The 16,033-nt window shown below is 51.1% G+C and overlaps 2 protein-coding genes across 3 annotated transcripts; both read left to right on the top strand.

The window, feature by feature from the left end:
• The first annotated feature begins 1,927 nt into the window (after positions 1-1,927).
• SPEGNB (SPEG neighbor) lies at positions 1,928-4,361 on the top strand. The gene is given in 6 exon segments (XM_078147645.1): positions 1,928-2,364; positions 2,483-2,604; positions 3,001-3,158; positions 3,161-3,304; positions 3,865-4,006; positions 4,124-4,361. Coding segments are annotated over 5 exon segments (705 nt in total). The 5' UTR covers positions 1,928-2,364; the 3' UTR covers positions 4,263-4,361.
• Positions 4,362-6,028: 1,667 nt separating this feature from the next.
• GMPPA (GDP-mannose pyrophosphorylase A) lies at positions 6,029-12,991 on the top strand. 2 transcript variants are annotated; one of them, XM_021002828.2, is made up of 13 exons: positions 6,030-6,133; positions 6,894-6,955; positions 7,173-7,270; positions 7,713-7,816; positions 8,080-8,266; positions 8,592-8,651; positions 9,122-9,252; positions 10,360-10,494; positions 10,627-10,724; positions 10,904-10,950; positions 11,169-11,261; positions 12,127-12,295; positions 12,692-12,991. In XM_021002828.2, the coding sequence occupies exons 2-13, from the start codon at positions 6,916-6,918 to the stop codon at positions 12,790-12,792; spliced, it is 1,263 nt and encodes a 420-aa protein (XP_020858487.1). In that variant the 5' UTR covers positions 6,030-6,133; positions 6,894-6,915; the 3' UTR covers positions 12,793-12,991. The 2 variants fall into 2 exon arrangements, with proteins under 2 accessions (XP_078003770.1, XP_020858487.1); XM_078147644.1 differs by lacking the exon at positions 12,127-12,295 and having other exon boundaries at positions 6,029-6,133.
• The last annotated feature ends 3,042 nt before the right edge of the window (positions 12,992-16,033 follow it).

Raw genomic sequence — 16,033 nt, 5'->3', positions numbered from 1 at the left:
GTCGTCCAGAGCTGGACTGTAACACTGATGGTTCCAACCTGGAAGTGCCCTAGAGTTTGGGGTTTGGGCTGAGTAGTGTAACAGCAGTAACTGATGCAGTAACACCCTCCTCTCCTACCTCTGCTTCTCCTTCAGCCTTGATGATTCTGCCTTGGGTAAAGGAGAAAAACAAAAACAAAAACAAAAACCATCACCTGAATGGAAATGGGTTCAATGACCATTAAGAGACTCATGACTTGGAAGAAGCATTAATTGGCAATTTTCTTTCCTGTCACTAGAATCCAGCTGCTCCCCCAGAAGAGTTCCCAGGCTTTCTGCCCCAGCTCAGACAAACCCTTCTTTGGACTCTGGTGAAGAGAATTATAAACTATTAGCATTTTAGATTAAGGAAGGGATTTAATTTTTCCCTCTCTGAATAGAGAGGAAAGACTCTTCCGCTGCATAGTCGAACAGAAAGAGCTATAGAGTCAGAGGACCTGGGTTCAAATCCCAGTTCTAGTAATTTCTACTTATGTGAACTTGGACAAATCAATTCATTTTGCTGGGCCTCAGTTTCTTCACCTATAAAATGAAGGGATTGGACTAGATGCCTCTGAGGTCCCTTCCAGCCCTAGGTCACAAAGGTCATCAGAGATTTAGGGCTGAAAGAGAACATAGATATCCATTTGTCTAACCCTCTCTTTTTCTTTTTTTTTTTTAGTAATATTTTATTTTTTCCCCAATTACATGTAAAAACAATTTTTAACATTCTTTTTTTAAAATTTGAGTTCCAAAATCTCTCTCTTTCTTCCCCATTTCCTATGCGATTTGATATATAACACTCTCATTTTAGAGATTAGGAAATCACTTTCCCAGGTTCATACAGGATTTGAAACTGAGTTCTTTGACCCCAAATTCAGTCTTCTTTCCACCATAACATTCTGCCTCTCCACGCCACGCTCAGACTTAGTCTCTCAGGTGGCTTTTGTTTGTTTTCCCCAGACATCCTGACTGTTCTCGTTATTTAGTCAGACCAAGACCAAAGGATGAGCTTATGTCTAATTATGACTCACATTTATATAGGATTTTCTTCACAACCACCCATTTTCCAGATGAGGTAACTGATGCTCAAAAAGGTTAAATGATCTGCTCAAGGTCACACGGCCAAGAAATCTAATACTACAAGGCCAAAACTAGTAGGAAGCTGTGGCCCAAAGAAATAAAGGGGAAGGGAAAAAAATTCACTTACTATGTGCCAAGCTTTTTGCAAATGTCTCATTTGATCCTCACAACAACCCTGTGAGGTAAGTGTTTTTACAGCTGAGGAAACCAAGGCAGAGACTTGTCCAGGGTTACACAGCTATGTTGGTGCGTGAGGCCACATTCAAGTTCCAGGTCTTCCTGACTGCAGGCCCAGCACTATCCCTTGCACACCTAGCAAATGAGCTGCTCAAGGTCACCCAGGTCATCAGTTGACGAAATATCATAGGTTCACAGAATAATGCATGTAGAGATGGAAGGTGCCTTTAAGGTTACCTAGTCTAACTTTTTTCATTTTACAGCTGAAGAAACAGCCCAAGTTCTCTGATTCCAAAATCCAGTGATATTTCCATTACAGCACATTGCTTCTCTGAAGGAGGTGGGGAATGGATCTGGGAGCAGGTAGCTGGCTACACCTATTATCCTCAAGAAACCATCTGATCCAGACTTACCCAATACTCTGAAAACAGTACAGAAAAGTGTGTGTGTGTTAGGAGGAGGGTGGGGGCCGGACCTCCTCCACCATTCTCCGAGTCCTCCCAGCAGCCCATTGGTTGGTACTGGGGGGTGGGGGAGAGCAGAACTGGAAGCTCCTAGGCAGAAAGTTCAGACAGGCTCAGGTCTGGGCACCGAGGGCTCTGTCTGATTGGTCACAGTGGCCCTGTTAATCTCTTGCTATTGGTCGAGTGGGTATACTCGAACTTCACTCAGAGAATTGCACTTTCTGCGTTTATCTTCCCCAAGTGTTCTGCCATTGGGGGTGGGGGAAAGGAGGCGGGGCGGTGTCTAGCTGTCCAGCTGTCGGGTAGCTGACGCTATGAGGGTCCCAGTGGCACTCGGGTTTCCCCCCACGGGTTAGCAGCGACGGCTGAGCCAGCATCCCTGGAGTCCTCGGGCATAATAAGGATCCAGCTCGGGTTGGGTAGGCGAAGACTGGGGTCCCGGAGGGACCAGGGGCTACCATGCCAAAGAAGGCGAGGAGGGAAGATGTATATAAAGCCAGGGGCGCGGGGCCACCTGCCCTCCCCGTCCAGTCCTGTGCTGTCCTGGGGACTCCGCGCGGAGCGCTAACCTAGCCCTTCGACTCAAGCCCTTTCTATCGGTCCCTTTGCCCCCAGCTCCGTGGTGAGTTCGGACCCCCCAGTGTCCCATTCAGTTTCTGCTCTGGAAGGGAATGGCTGGGTATTTGGGGAAGGGTTTCTGTCTAGGCCTTGAATTCCATGATTACCATCTGCTCCCCCAGATGTCCAAAGCAGCTCCGGCCAAGAAGCCGGCGGCCCCACCTCCAGGCTGCACCCTGGACATCAATGACCCCCAGGTGCAGAGCGCTGCCATACGCATCCAGGCCTCTTACCGGGGCCACAGGTGAGGGGGTGGGAATGTCTTGGGGTCGGTCCTGAGTGACCTAGGACGTTCCAAGGATCAGTAGGACATCTCTGAGAAAGCTAGGAGGGAGGGAGGGAGAGAGGGAGGGAGGGAGAGAGGGAGGGAGGGAGAGAGAGAGAGACAGAGAGAGACAGAGGCGGGGTGGGGTGGTCAGGAGAGTGTGTTTGATCTGGGTCAGGAGGCGTCCTACTGAGGACATAGGCTATGACCCAGAGGTCAAATGAAAAAAAGGTTTTTAATTAGCGTATGGGGGTCAATAGTTTGAGGAAAGACTGGAAGAGTAACCCGCCTGGTGATCCGTCTGTTTTGGGGGGAGAATTGGTCTGGAAGTTGCGCAGAAAGGGACGGGATCGAGACTGACGTTGATCTGAACAGGTCCCGGAAAGAGTTGAAAGAGAAGGGGCCAGCACGCGTGCTGCAGCCACTGCAAGATGTCGTGCTGATTGAGGGAAGTGCAGCGAAACTCTCCTGTCGGATCTCAGCTTTTCCTGACCCTTTTATCCGCTGGAGCAAAGACCGCAAGGAGCTCCGTGATGCAAGTACCGCTACGTCATCGAGGACCCCGGCGTGGTGGCGCTGGTGGTGCGCGACGCAGAACTAGCTGATCTGGGCCAGTACAGCATTAAAGTGTCCAATCGCTTCGGCGAGTGCTCGGACTCCGCGCGGATACTCGTGGAAGGTACGACCTTCTAGGTCCCTAGTCACGTCCACCTGCACTTGGAGTTTGTTGGGCATTTCGGGCTTTTCCTTAACACACCCGTTTCCCCTGCATACCACAGCGATCTTCACCACCAGCCTGGAAGGTGGGTGGGGCAGGTAGTGTTACAAAGGTCATTAAAACAGCTTACCCAAGGTCACAAGAAGTTTCCTGACTTCACGTTCCCCCACAGGGACTGAGGATGTGTGCTAACTTTCCGCACCACATTGTCTTCATCTGTAGATACATAATACATATTTTTCGAGCTCTTGAAGATTTTAAAGAGTGCCCAGTGAATTATGTGGTGCAAGTATTAGCATACTCATTTTTACAGATGAGAACCTTTGAGGCTCAGAGGTTGAGTGACTTGCCCAGGGTCACACAGTTATCAAGTGACACGGCTGGGGTTTGAACAAAGATTGGACTATAAGGTCCTTTTCAGCTCCAAATCCCATGATGGGCACGTTCCGGGAGAGGAAGCGGAGAGGGAAAAACTTCATCTCTTTGTCCCCTTATCGGTTTCCTTCTTACATACCCTACAGTCCCAGCGAAGATCAAGAAGGGACCAGACAACACCAAGGCGCGCAAAGGAACCACGGTGACGCTGACCGCAGAAATCCTAGGCGAGCCACCTCCTGACGCAGGATGGACCAAGGACGGGCTGGACATTGATGAGGATGACAGGCGAGAGACAGGGCTCTGGGCAGAGGATGGAGCTCTGGGTGGGGCCTCGGGTAGGGGTTGGGGGAGGTCACCTGGGGCACGGCCAGAACAGATATCCTCTCACCTGCTCTCTTCCAGGGCGTACTAAGACATCGGCAACACTAACACTACGCTGACCATCCGCCGGGCCACCGCTGAGGACAGCGGCAAGTATGAGGTCTACGTGGAGAACAGCCTGGGGATGGACCAGAGTTTCGCCAGCTTGGATGTAGCCTGAGGGGAATCTTCGGACCTTTCATCCGCGCCCCCGGTGTCAGGGCTATCACAGCATCCTTTATTTCTCGGCCTGCGGATAGTAAAGTTATGGTCACTCTGACGTTCCCTATGTCATCTTCCTACGGGGAGCTGGGGGGGGGGAAAGGGGAGTCCCATTTCCCAAGCCAGACCTAGCTCCTCCGCCTCCGTATATCATACTAGTGAAGGTCACAGAATGTCAGAGCTGGAAGGGATCTTAGTATTCATTTAGGCAGCTACCTGGTGTAGTGGAAAGAACACTGGACAGTAGCTTCAGGGGACATTGCTGTGTTACCTGGGAAAGTCATTTAGTGAAGCAATTAGTGGTGCAGAGGATAGAGTGGTAGGCTTGTCAAGTTTGTATCCTGCTGTGTGATCCTAGGCAAGTCACACTAACCTCTCTAAACCTCAGTTTCTCCATCTGTAAAGTGGGAATAATAATAGCACCTACTTCTTAAAGTTATGAGGATCAAATGAAATAGCATGTAAAAATGAAATAACAAAATATGCAAACCATACAGCTATACAAATAGTAGCTATTATCTCCGAACCAAAGTTTCTTCATCTTCAGTAAAGAAGCATTTACTACCTATAAAAGGAGACAAAACAGGTTAACTGATTTCTTTGTGCCTCAGTTTCCTCGCCTGCAAAATGAGGGGGGAATTGATTTCTAGGGTCTTTTCTAGCTCTAATCTATGATCGTATAAAACCTTGGAATAGAATCGAGTTTAAGGTTCCTCCAATTCTATCACTCTCCATCACCAAATGAAAGCCTCAGGTCTAGCCTCTTCTTCCTCCTTCCCCCTCTCTTCCTCCTCTCTCTCCCCTTGTTCCTCTTCTTCCCATTCTTCCCCTTTCCTCCTGCCTCCTCCTCCTCTCCACACTCCTCTTCCTCCTCCTCTTTCTCCCCCTCCTCCCCTTTTCCTTTTTCTCTTCTTCCCTCTCCTTCTTCTCTCCTCTCCTCTCCTCCTCTCCCCTCCTCCTCCCCCCTCCTCTTCTCCCCCTCCTCTCCTCCTCTTCCTCCCCTCACTCCTCTTCCCCCTCCTCCTCTTTCTCCCCTCCTCCCTTTTTTCTTTCCCTCTTCCTCCCTCTCCTCTTCCTCCTCCCTCCTTCTCCTCCCCCTACTCCTTTTCATCCCACTCCTCCTTCCTCTCCCCTCCTCTTTTCCCTCTTCCTCCCTCTCCTCTTCTTCCCCCTACTCCTCCTCATCCCACTCCTCCTCCCCCTCCTCGCCTTCTTTTCCTCTTCCTCTCTCTCCTCTTCCTCTCGCTCCTCTTCCTCTCGCTCCTCCTCCTCTTCCATTAACTCGTGTCAGGCCACCCTTCGTTCACCCCACACGATCTGGGTGGGCTTTTTCTAGCCTTTATCTGCTTGCGTGGAACCTACTCTGTGAGCCCGCATCCCCGCTACGCCTCGCACCCTGGAGGGAGACATGGTGGGATGGCCGAAAGAGCCCTGGGCTGCGTGTCAGGGGACCTGATTAGCTTTGTGATCTTGGGAAAGTAACATTCCCTCTCTGGGCTTCAGTCTGTTCATTCCCCCTCCCCCCCCCTTTTATTTAAGAGGTTAATCTATGACTAGATTATCTAGGAGGTGCTTGACGGCTCCAAATCTACAAATTGCTTTTCACATTTTCAGCCCCCAATAGTGAGGCCCTGCCCTCCTTCGGATTCTCTCCCCGCCCCCTAACTATTGAGGCCCCTTCCGAGGCCGCCTGTCTGTAACGCCCTGTGGGGAAGGAAGGAAAACTACAACTCCCGGCATGCTCTCTGGAGAAGTTATCGCGAAGACCGAGAGGACACGTGTGCGGAAGGATCTTGGAACCGTCGAGGAATCCCAGTGCGACAAATTGATGTGAGGGGCAGTAGGGACTCCGGCGTCGGGCTGCTCCCCCGCCCGCGTGAGCGTGCGCGTGCACACCCCCCTCCGCGCGCACCCACCGGCGCGGGGCGGGGTGTCAGCGTAGGTGGAGTGTGGGATGCGGAACTGGGGGACAGCAGCCTGGGCAGGGGTCCGTGTCGGGGTTCTTTAGGGAGAGGTTGGGAATTTGAAGGGGTCATTCAGTTCCGGATCTGTGGAGGGGTCAGTTTCAGGTTCAGGGTCTGTGGAGTTTGGGGGGTCCCCTCAATTTGAAAAGGTCATTGTTGGGGTTCACGGTCTATACCGGTTGGGGAGTTGTATTTGAAGAAGTCAGGGTTCAGAGTCTGCTCCAAGGGTCATGCTCAGCCTCCATAGAGATGGGGGGGGTCAGAATTTGAAGAGGTTGGTCAGGGTTTGGGGTCAGTGTTGGGGCTCAAGTTCTGTAGAGGTTGGGGTTCACATTCTGAAAGCGTTCACTAGGGTTCAACGCCTCGTGTCTGACAGGAGTCTTTTTGGGGGTTCGGTGGATTTAGGGTTTTGAACTCTAAAGGAATTAGGACGTCTAGCGGAACAGTGTTGAGGTCCAGAGTCCTAGGTTTGGGGCTCAGCATCTGAATGGGTCTGGGTTCGGACTCAGGGTAATGAAGTTGGGGGTCTGTAGTGTGATCACTTTGAGGACTTGGGGGTTCAGGGTCTGGAAGACAGAGACCCGGGAACCTTTGGAGTGTGAACAGGGTCTGCTTGGGGTTTTTAGGGATTAGGAGGTTACCTTCATCATGCTGAAAGCGGTGATCCTGATCGGAGGTCCCCAGAAGGGTGAGGCCCCTGGGGGTGCAGTCTGTCCTGGGTTTCCTCTTGGCTCCTCTCTGTGCCCTCACCGTTGGTGATGCCCTGACTTCTCCACCACCAACAGTCTGGGCTACTTGTAGCCTTCCACCATCTTTCTACCGTGGGAGGGTGGCTGGGTATCCTGGTGGGCCGGAGGCTGAGAGAGGGAGGAACCTAAGGCCTTTGCCCTTTACTCTCACCCCAGGGACAAGATTCCGGCCTTTGTCTTTTGAAGTGCCCAAACCACTTTTTCCTGTGGCGGGAGTCCCCATGATCCAGCATCACATAGAAGCCTGTGCCCAGGTAACCCCCCCAAAGCAGTAGAGACCCCCATACCCCAAAGAATGCTCTTTCCAGGAACTCCCCATATGCTTGAGTGGATCCTTCCCTTCACCTTTCTCTAAGAGTCCAAGAATCTTGCTCATCTGGTGCGGAGTCTAGAGTCAAGAAGACCTGAGTTCAAATATGACTTCAGGATGCTAGTGGTGTGACTCTGGTCAAGTCACTTTACCTCTGCCTCAGTTTCCTCGGCTGTAAAATGGAGATAATAACAGCACCTACATCGAAGGGTTGTGAGAATCCAGTGACAATATTTGCAAAGTGCTTGACACAGTGCCTGGCATACCGTAGGCATTTAATAAATGCTTGTTTCCTTTTTTCCATCCATAGCTTCCTTCTCGGTCCTGCCTTTTTCTGTAACCCTAAATATTTCTCTTCCTAACCTTCTCCCCATATGCCTTGAAAGGTTCCTGGGATGCAGGAAATTCTCCTCATTGGTTTCTACCAACCCGATGAAGCACTGACCCGTTTCTTGGATGCTGCTCAGCAGGAGTTCAACCTTCCTATCAGGTGTGTGTGCGTGCAAGGGAGGGGAGTGGAGATTCTGCCTCAGTGTCCTCCACGTTGGGTTCACTTAGATATCTCTGTTTATCAACCTGAAGAAAAGAGGCTCTGTTGGAATTTTTCATTCCATTGGATTTCCAAAGTCTGAGCAGGAGGGGGTGGTTTGAGTGGAGATGTCCCTGGGAATAAGATGGATCAGGGGCTCAGGCCCAAGGGAGTGAGTGATTCTCATTAGACCTCATCTGGGGGGGGTCCGATCTGGGCTTCAGGTACCTGCAGGAATTTGCCCCCCTGGGTACAGGGGGTGGCCTCTATCATTTCCGAGACCAGATCCTGGCAGGGGGTCCTGAAGCCTTCTTCGTTCTCAATGCCGATGTCTGCTCTGACTTCCCACTGGGCGCTATGCTAGAAGCCCACAGACGCCAGCCCCGTCCTTTCTTGCTCCTTGGCACCACGGTGAGAGAGATGGAAGGGCTGGGAAACGATTCAGAGGGGATCCCAGGGGTCAGTAGTGATGGGGAGGAGGGGAGGAGCTTCACCTTACCTAAGACAGCATAAGGAATTGAAGAGAAGCTAATCCAGGAAAGTAACTTGAGAAGCCACTGGTCCCCTGGACTCCCTCCTGTTGCTCTTCCTTCAGAGTGAGGTATAGGGAAGGCCATGGTTAAGCAGCACCCTTTATTGGGCGGTTGCTTCTTGTGGAAGTGCCGTGGCTGTAAGGGATGGAAGACAAAGAGTCAAGGCTCTCCTCCCGACTTGCTCATGCATCTTTGTCTGTCAGGCAAATCGGACTCAGTCCCTCAACTATGGTTGCATTGTGGAAAATCCAGAAACGCACGAGGTAAGGAGAGGCAAAGATGGAGAGGGAGGTGGAAGCCTGGCTCCTGTCTTCTAGGCTGATGGAGTTCTAGACTTTTCTGTGTCCCTACCCTTAGGGGATTTGGGTTGCATGTTGTTCTCTTAGGGTGCTCCCTTAACCAATTCCATCTGTGGGTGCTTGGGAAAGTGATTCTTTTTTTTTTTTTTGGAGGGGAGGAAGTGATTTTCTTCTGGCTTTGATTTCTTTCCCTAGCTTTTGCTGCTAATCTCAGTGACTCCCCCAGGGGGAGCTCTGCTCCAACCTGAATCCCAGTAGCATCACCAAGGTCAGGGACCCTTAGGGGAGCTTGGCAGTCAGTCCCTTCTCACCATTTGTCCTAAAGTGAAGCCCTTGGTTCTGAGCCTCAAGGACTCCCCATAAATCTTGTGAGCAGCGGTCATCATCCCTTTCCAACCCTTCCTCCCCTCCCCATTTCTTCTCACCACCTTCAGGTTTTGCACTATGTGGAGAAACCAAGCACATTTGTGAGTGACATCATCAATTGTGGCATTTATCTCTTCTCCCCGGAAGCCTTGAAGCCCCTTCGTGATGTCTTCCAGAGAAACCAGCAGGACCAGCAACTGTGAGATGCGTCCCAAGTCCTTGATGCAGACCTTTAGACAGGCTCCGCCTGGTCCTGTCCTGCCTCCTGCTCCTTTTCTTCTTGTCCCCATCCTGTCTCCCCTTGCCCAGCTCCTGCTCTCTCTTCATCTTGTGTGCCCTCTTCCCCTTTGGGTTTCACCCCTTCTTGGTCATATGACATTAGCAGCACGGTACCTCAGAGCCCTAGGATTATCCCTGGATTGTATTGTTCCATGACCTCAGCTCCCAGGGATTGGGGACCCTTCATTCTCCTGGAGGCTTCCTGTGATCCTCTGTGTTGGGCTCCTCACACCCATTTTCTCATCGCACGCAGCCCCTATTTCATGCCTCATTCCTTCACATTTACCATTCTTCCTCTGCCTCATCTGGTTGATCCATCTCCTTTTGCTTCTCTGTTTATTTCGGGTATCTTTTGTCTCTGCCATCTCCCTCTTCATCTTTTTCTGGCCTCACCAGCTGCCTTGATCTGGGGTGAGTGTCTGTCTCTGAATCCAGGGACAGGGGGAGGGATAGAAACTGAGCAGGGCTTTAGGACCTGTGAGTGCATAAGGAAAAGATAACAGAGGTGAAGGGGGATTTCGGTTCTTGGGTTTTTGCCACTCCAGGCTTTGTCACAGGGTTGGGGCTGCGTGTGAGGATAGAGGCTGGGGAAGGAGCAGAATGGATGTGGCATTGTGATTGCCTCACCTCCCTGGGTGGTGGTGTGAGTGCCTCATCCCTAGTGTCCCCAGGGATCAAAGTCAGGTAGAAATAGGGCCCACTAAACCATGTGTAAACATTTGTGTGGCTGCAGCTGACCTAGAAGACCATATAGGAACATTATCTAGGTTATATTGTATTTTTATTTATTTTGTTAAATATTTCCCAGTTACATTTTAATCTGATTTGGATGCACTTGTGGAGTCTTTCAGGCTACAGGCGTGTTTGATATGTCTGATGTATGATTCTAGACCACCAAGTCCTTGGAATGTGCCTAAGTACCTGGACAATTCACACTGGGGCTAGAGAATATGCTTGGAAGAGGGACGGGCTTCCTCAGACATCACATCTTGGTCCCTGATTCCAACACCTCTTCGATTCCCCTTAGGGATGGCTCTTCAGGCAGTTGGCCTGGAGCAGGGACCATCCGGCTGGAGCAGGATGTATTCACAGCACTCTCTGGACAGGGCCAAATCTATGTCCACCTCACTGATGGCATCTGGAGTCAAATCAAGTCTGCAGGGTATGGAGGGGCTAGCAGAGGGAGATTGCTGTTGGAGTGCAAACTGGGGATTCCATATGGAGAGAGCTTGGGTGGAAGGGGATGGGCTCAGGACCTGTTTGCTTTTGACCTCCTCCTTCCCTGTCACCGCAGTTCTGCTCTTTATGCGTCTCGTCTCTATCTGAGCCGATACCAACTCACTCACCCTGAGCGGCTGGCCCAGCTCATTCCTGGAGGCCCCTGCATCCGAGGTAATGTCCTTTTCCTCCCTGGAGTCAGTTCAGATACCAGCCCTCTTTTGATCTATCCCTTATCATCTGAAACATAATTCTTGGTATCTTTCTACGCCTGAGACCCCCAGTCCTTCCCCTTCCCCTTCTTAGGGCTGGTTTGGAATATTTTTTCCCCAGGCTTTCTCTTTTGCTTATAGGAAATGTTTTTATCCACCCGACGGCTAAAGTGGCCTCATCTGCAGTGGTGAGTGGGGTCATAGATTCAGGGAGCCTAAGGAGAGGAAATATCGGGAGGGACCCCTTGTCTCTAATGTCCCTTATGATTTTAGTCCCTGCCTCTGCCACTAACTAGGTATGTGACACAGCTAAGCCCCAGTTTTTCAGGGCCTCCGTTTCTTCATTTGTAAAATTAAGACGTTGTACTTGATGGTCTCCAAATCTAACATTGTGTTCTCTCTGTAGCTTGGTCCTAATGTCTCCATTGGGGAAGGTGTGACTATAGGGGAGGGAGTTCGGCTCCGAGAGTCCATTGTCCTCCATGGAGCAACTCTGCAGGTATGGGGTGGGACTGGGGGCTGTGAGAAGGGAGCTAGGAAATAGGGATGGGAGGGCTGAGTGAAAATCCCATGTTCCCTAGGGTAGAGAGGAGAGGGAACAGTCCTTTTGTACTACTTGATTGAGCCCATGAGGGAATCATGGTCAGGACTAGAGCCTTGTTTCATTGCAGGTTACTGCTAATAACGGCTGCCATACTTTGCAAAGTCCTTCACATATATTATTTCCTTTTATCCTCATAACAGCCTTGTGGATAGGGTCCTATCATTATCCCCATTTTACAGATTTAAGTGTTAAGTAGTTTGCCCAGGGTCACACACACAGCTAGAAGGTATCTGAGGCAGGATTCAAACTCAAGTTTTCCTGACTCTAGTCTGTGATACCTTGCTGCCTCCTACAAGGCTGAGACCCCATGAATTTGAGGCCAAAGCTAAGAACGAGACTGGATAGGAGTCAGGAAGAGGCCACCAAGAAGCGTGAGGCCTTGTTATTGGCATGGAGCATTGGGATTCAACGTTATTGAAACTCCCTCTTGTATATGCTTACTTGTACTTTGTAGCAGTAAACCCTTAGGGGGCCAAAAAAAAAAACCTAAGAAAGATTTTGTGCTGTTTTCAGGGAGGAAGGAAAATGGTTGTGACTTCTCTTTCAGACTGAGCTAGGTGGTGGCAGTGGGCAGAAATTGCCATAGGCGGCACCAGTGAGCTGTGCTGTTGGCCTCACACATAGGAAAGAGGAATGGGAGTGGGAGAGGGACAAGGGCACAGCAAGGCCTGGGAATCTCAACTCTCTGGGGGTCAGAGGGCTGAGCCTTATCTGTTCTCTGCCTGCTTCCTGGATCCTACCCTAATCTTCCTCCCCACAGGAGCACACGTGTGTGCTGCACAGTATTGTAGGTTGGGGGAGCACAGTAGGACGATGGGCCCGAGTGGAGGGTACTCCCAATGATCCCAACCCCAATGATCCTCGGGCTCGAATGGACAGCGAGAGCCTTTTCCGGGATGGGAAGCTACTGCCAGCCATCACCATCCTGGGTATGGGAAATGACTTCCTGTGTCGGAGTAGGACAGAGAGTGGGGAGGAAGCGCTGGTGCTGGGGGAGGCTCTGACTAGGGCTGCTGGTGTATCCCAACGTCCCTGATACTGGTTCGATGAGACAGGAAGCTGCCACCCATTCTGTGGTGGGTGTAGAACTAATTTAAGTTGGCTGAGCAGGGGTATTCCCAGAAACTGCCCTGGGCATTAATACCCTTCTAGGGCGGTTCATTCAACAAACCTTTATTGGCTACTCTGCCTAAGCTGTGGGCAGTGGACTGGGGCACTGATGATATGTGTCACTCCCAGATGCCAGTGGCCCCTGGGCTCTCCCTCTAATGCCTTCTCCCTTCCTTCTCTGACATCTTCTTGTGCCCATTCTACTCACCCTGCAGGTTGCCGGGTTAGAATTCCTGCTGAGGTTCTGATCCTGAATTCTATTGTGTTGCCACACAAGGAGCTGAGCCGGAGCTTCACCAACCAGATCATCCTCTGAAATGGGGGGACTTGGGGAAGGATGTCCCCCCATGTCCTCCGTGAGTCTTCTGCTCAGGCCGACTCCTTTCTCTGGAGAGGAAGGGATGGAGTCAGTTGAGCTGAACCTTCAACTGACTGGTACTTGGGTTGTGGAGGATATGTGGGTGGCCAGGGCACTCCTCCCTTTCTACCTCCCAATAAACCCTGATGAACTGGAAGCTAGGACTGTCTCCCGGCTATGACTGGAGTGAGGGGGGCAGCTGAGTCAGGGCCCCCCCCCAACCCCCCACCCACATTAGCATTTAAATTGGAGTCTCTGGGCTGTAGGCTCATGAATAATGAATCTGGATTCATGGTAAATCTCCCCCCCTTCATCCTCTTCTACTGCTCAGGAGGGAGACACACATTGCCTCATATCCCATCCTATCTTTCCCCTCCCAAAAATTCACCCAATAAACAGCCCATACTCAACGCTGCAACTGTTGCCCTCCCCACAATGCTGAGCCTCCCCTTTGTGGGTCTGTCTCCTTGCTTTCCTCTGTCTCTGTCCTTGGGTCAGGAGCAGAAGGAATTGATTACCAAGGATAGTGTGAACCATCTAGGTTGGTTGGTTGGTACTGGGGAAAAGCTGGGGGCAGGAGATTGAGTCCTGGACCAGTGTGTATGGACAGGCTCCCCCCTTGGTTTGAGCTACACTACAGCCCCCACCCTGCTCCGCTTTGCTAGCTCCATCTGCTACCCAAGTTGCACTGTTAGCAGAGAAGAGATCTTTCTCTATCTCCATCTCTGTGTCCCCGTCTTCTGCTCCTTGGGCTCTGGGTGGTAGATGCTGCCATGGCTGTGTGCCTCCCAGTGGGAGGTACTGTTTAAGAGGGGTGGGGGCAAGGAAGGCAATCATCCAAATTTCAGCAGCCATTATAGTTGCTCTGGTCATCATCTCCTTCTCTGCCCTGATACTTGAGACTTCTTCATCTCCTCACACCAAGGGACCTGAACTCGGGAGAAAAAAAAAACATTGTCCCTACCCTATGTGTTCCCCCCTCTCCCCCTTCCCCCAGCTGTGGGTGCAGGGCTTAGTTGCCAGATGAGCTGGTAATGATCGTAATCTGCTAATTGAGAGGAATCTAATTACCCGAAGAGAATGGGGGGGGTAGGGAGTAGGGAGGAGGAGGGTACCAGCAGCAGGAGGTTGTATGTTTTGGGGAGGGTTACCAATGTGAGAGTCTAAGCCTGGGTCCCTGGTAGGGTTGGGGAGGCTCAAAGAATATGGGCAGTTTTGAGGGACCCACTTGAAGGCCAGCTCTGGGCATCAGGCAAGTGCCAGGTTTAGGGGTTCATAGAAGTTACGCTGCTGTGGAGAGTAGAAAATGTGTTTTCCTGGCCCTTAACCCCTAGAGGCTGCTCATTAAAGGAGAACAAGAAATATCAGCTGCTGTCCCTATCACTGTTTCTACCTTTCTGTTCCTACTTTTGCCTCCTTTCCCTCCAAAACTTGGGGTTTCCACCTCCCCCCTTTTAGGAATGGAGCTATAGTTTTCAGCTTGGTACTTGAATTCCCTCCCAGGTGCAGCACATGTCCCTATGACTGGAGGGAGTTGGGGGGTGCAGTTGGTGGGACTGGGGTCTTGCCTCCCCTTCTGACCCTGCCATTCTGTGTGACTGGTAGAGGCCATGGCAGCTCCGTCATAAATATGATAATTTAATTATTTTCTCAGCAAAACACCGTGAAATCCAATAAGTCTGTGTCAGGCCCTGGCCTCCGGGACAACCCTCCCCCCCCCCGCCCCCATCTCTCTCTCTCTCTCTCTCTCTCTCTCTCTCTCTCTCTCTCTCTCTCTGTGTCTCTGTCTCTGTCTCTGTCTCTGTCTCTGTCTCTCTCTCTCTCTCTCTCTCACACACACACACACACACACACACCACATTGGGGGAAGGGGGAGAGGGTCTGGATATTTTGATGTGTGTGTGTATTGGGGTGGGGGTGGGGAGCTGAAGGAAGGGAATAGGAATGGAGAGAACCTCAAATGTCTTCCTCACACCAGCTCTCTCACTTTAGAGTGGGAGTTGGTGTGGGGGGGCATTATGTTCCTGTGGGGGCAGGACAAGAGCTTAAATGGAAGAGAAAGGCATTGAACAGAGGGCAGAGCATAGACTAGTACAGGAGACATAAGGAGAACATTGAGAAGAAAGAAATCCTTTTCTGGGACCTAGATTCCTTCTTGCTTCCAACCTGGGATTAAATGAACTCTAGGAAAGAGGAATGTTGGGGTGAGGGGAATTTACTAGGCTGTAAAATAGGAGGGAGTGGGTGAGTAATGGAGAGTATGGAGATGGGGAACAGAAGATACTGGGAACAGGGTTGGAAGATGGGGATGGGTAGATTGATGAGGGGTGGAGGAGGGGAGAGGGATGCGGGGGAGGTGAAGCTCTTGCCATTAGAGCTTTTTCTCCTTTTCCATAAAAAGATTATTCTGTAAAGTCAGAGAGGGGGAGAGAGTACTAGTGCGGGAGAGAGGGATGGGGTGACACATGGGGAAGAGGTGGGGACAGGGATTCCAAACAGAGATAGATATGGACTGGCATCAGGAACCAGAAATGGCCATTCTGGCATGGAAACAAACACAACCCAAAAGGTGGGACAGATAGGCCCTGGGCTAAAGATGAAGACTAGAATGGAGATTAGCATGGAAGATAAGGGATGGGGAAGGGGCAGAGCCCGGCCTGAGACTCCTGGGATCCTGCTAACTGAACAACTAAGTTACTCAGCCTGGATCCACGTTCCCTTCCCCCCTCCCTCCCCCAAGCACTTAGCAGCCATTAGCTGGGGAGCAGATTGCAGCACCCCCCCTTCCCCCACCCTGTGGAAGCTGGCACAGCTGGGCGCTCCTCCACATCTGCCACATCAGCACTGAACACAGCTGGATGCATCCAGAGCTCCCCCTCCCCCAAAGGAGGGAGGAGGCCGGGTAGGGACAGTTCTGGGGATATCCTCCCTTTTTTGCTTTCTCCCCAAGACAGAAAGACACACAGAATCACACTATGACACACAGGCACACTGACACACTCCCAGTGAAACACAGATACACCCCCTGACAGACATACAAACACAATGTACTGATAGACACAGATGTGAAAACTGACAAAAACACACAATTACTCTGACAGGCTCACACACCTTCATTTTTCTCTCCCATTCTTTCTCCTCCTCCCCTTTGCCTCCCTCACTAGTCTGTTCCCTGTTTCAGCACCCTCTTCTTTCCCTC

This window comes from Phascolarctos cinereus, unplaced genomic scaffold, assembly GCF_003287225.1.
Source record: "Phascolarctos cinereus isolate Bilbo 61053 unplaced genomic scaffold, phaCin_HiC Scaffold_7;HRSCAF=346, whole genome shotgun sequence".
Taxonomy (NCBI): domain Eukaryota; kingdom Metazoa; phylum Chordata; class Mammalia; order Diprotodontia; family Phascolarctidae; genus Phascolarctos; species Phascolarctos cinereus.
Note: the sequence above shows the minus strand (reverse complement) of the source record. Positions and strands in the feature narration are given on the sequence as shown.

What these genes read in the sequence shown, in the direction of transcription:
- GMPPA (XM_021002828.2), top strand. Translation starts at nt 6,916, where the DNA reads ATGCTGAAAGCGGTGATCCTGATCGGAGGTCCCCAGAAGG. An exon ending in GAGTTCAACCTTCCTATCAG is followed by an intron (nt 7,817 to 8,079) that starts GTGTGTGTGCGT and finishes TCTGGGCTTCAG; the next exon opens with GTACCTGCAGGAATTTGCCC. An exon ending in GCCAGCCATCACCATCCTGG is followed by an intron (nt 12,296 to 12,691) that starts GTATGGGAAATG and finishes CTCACCCTGCAG; the next exon opens with GTTGCCGGGTTAGAATTCCT.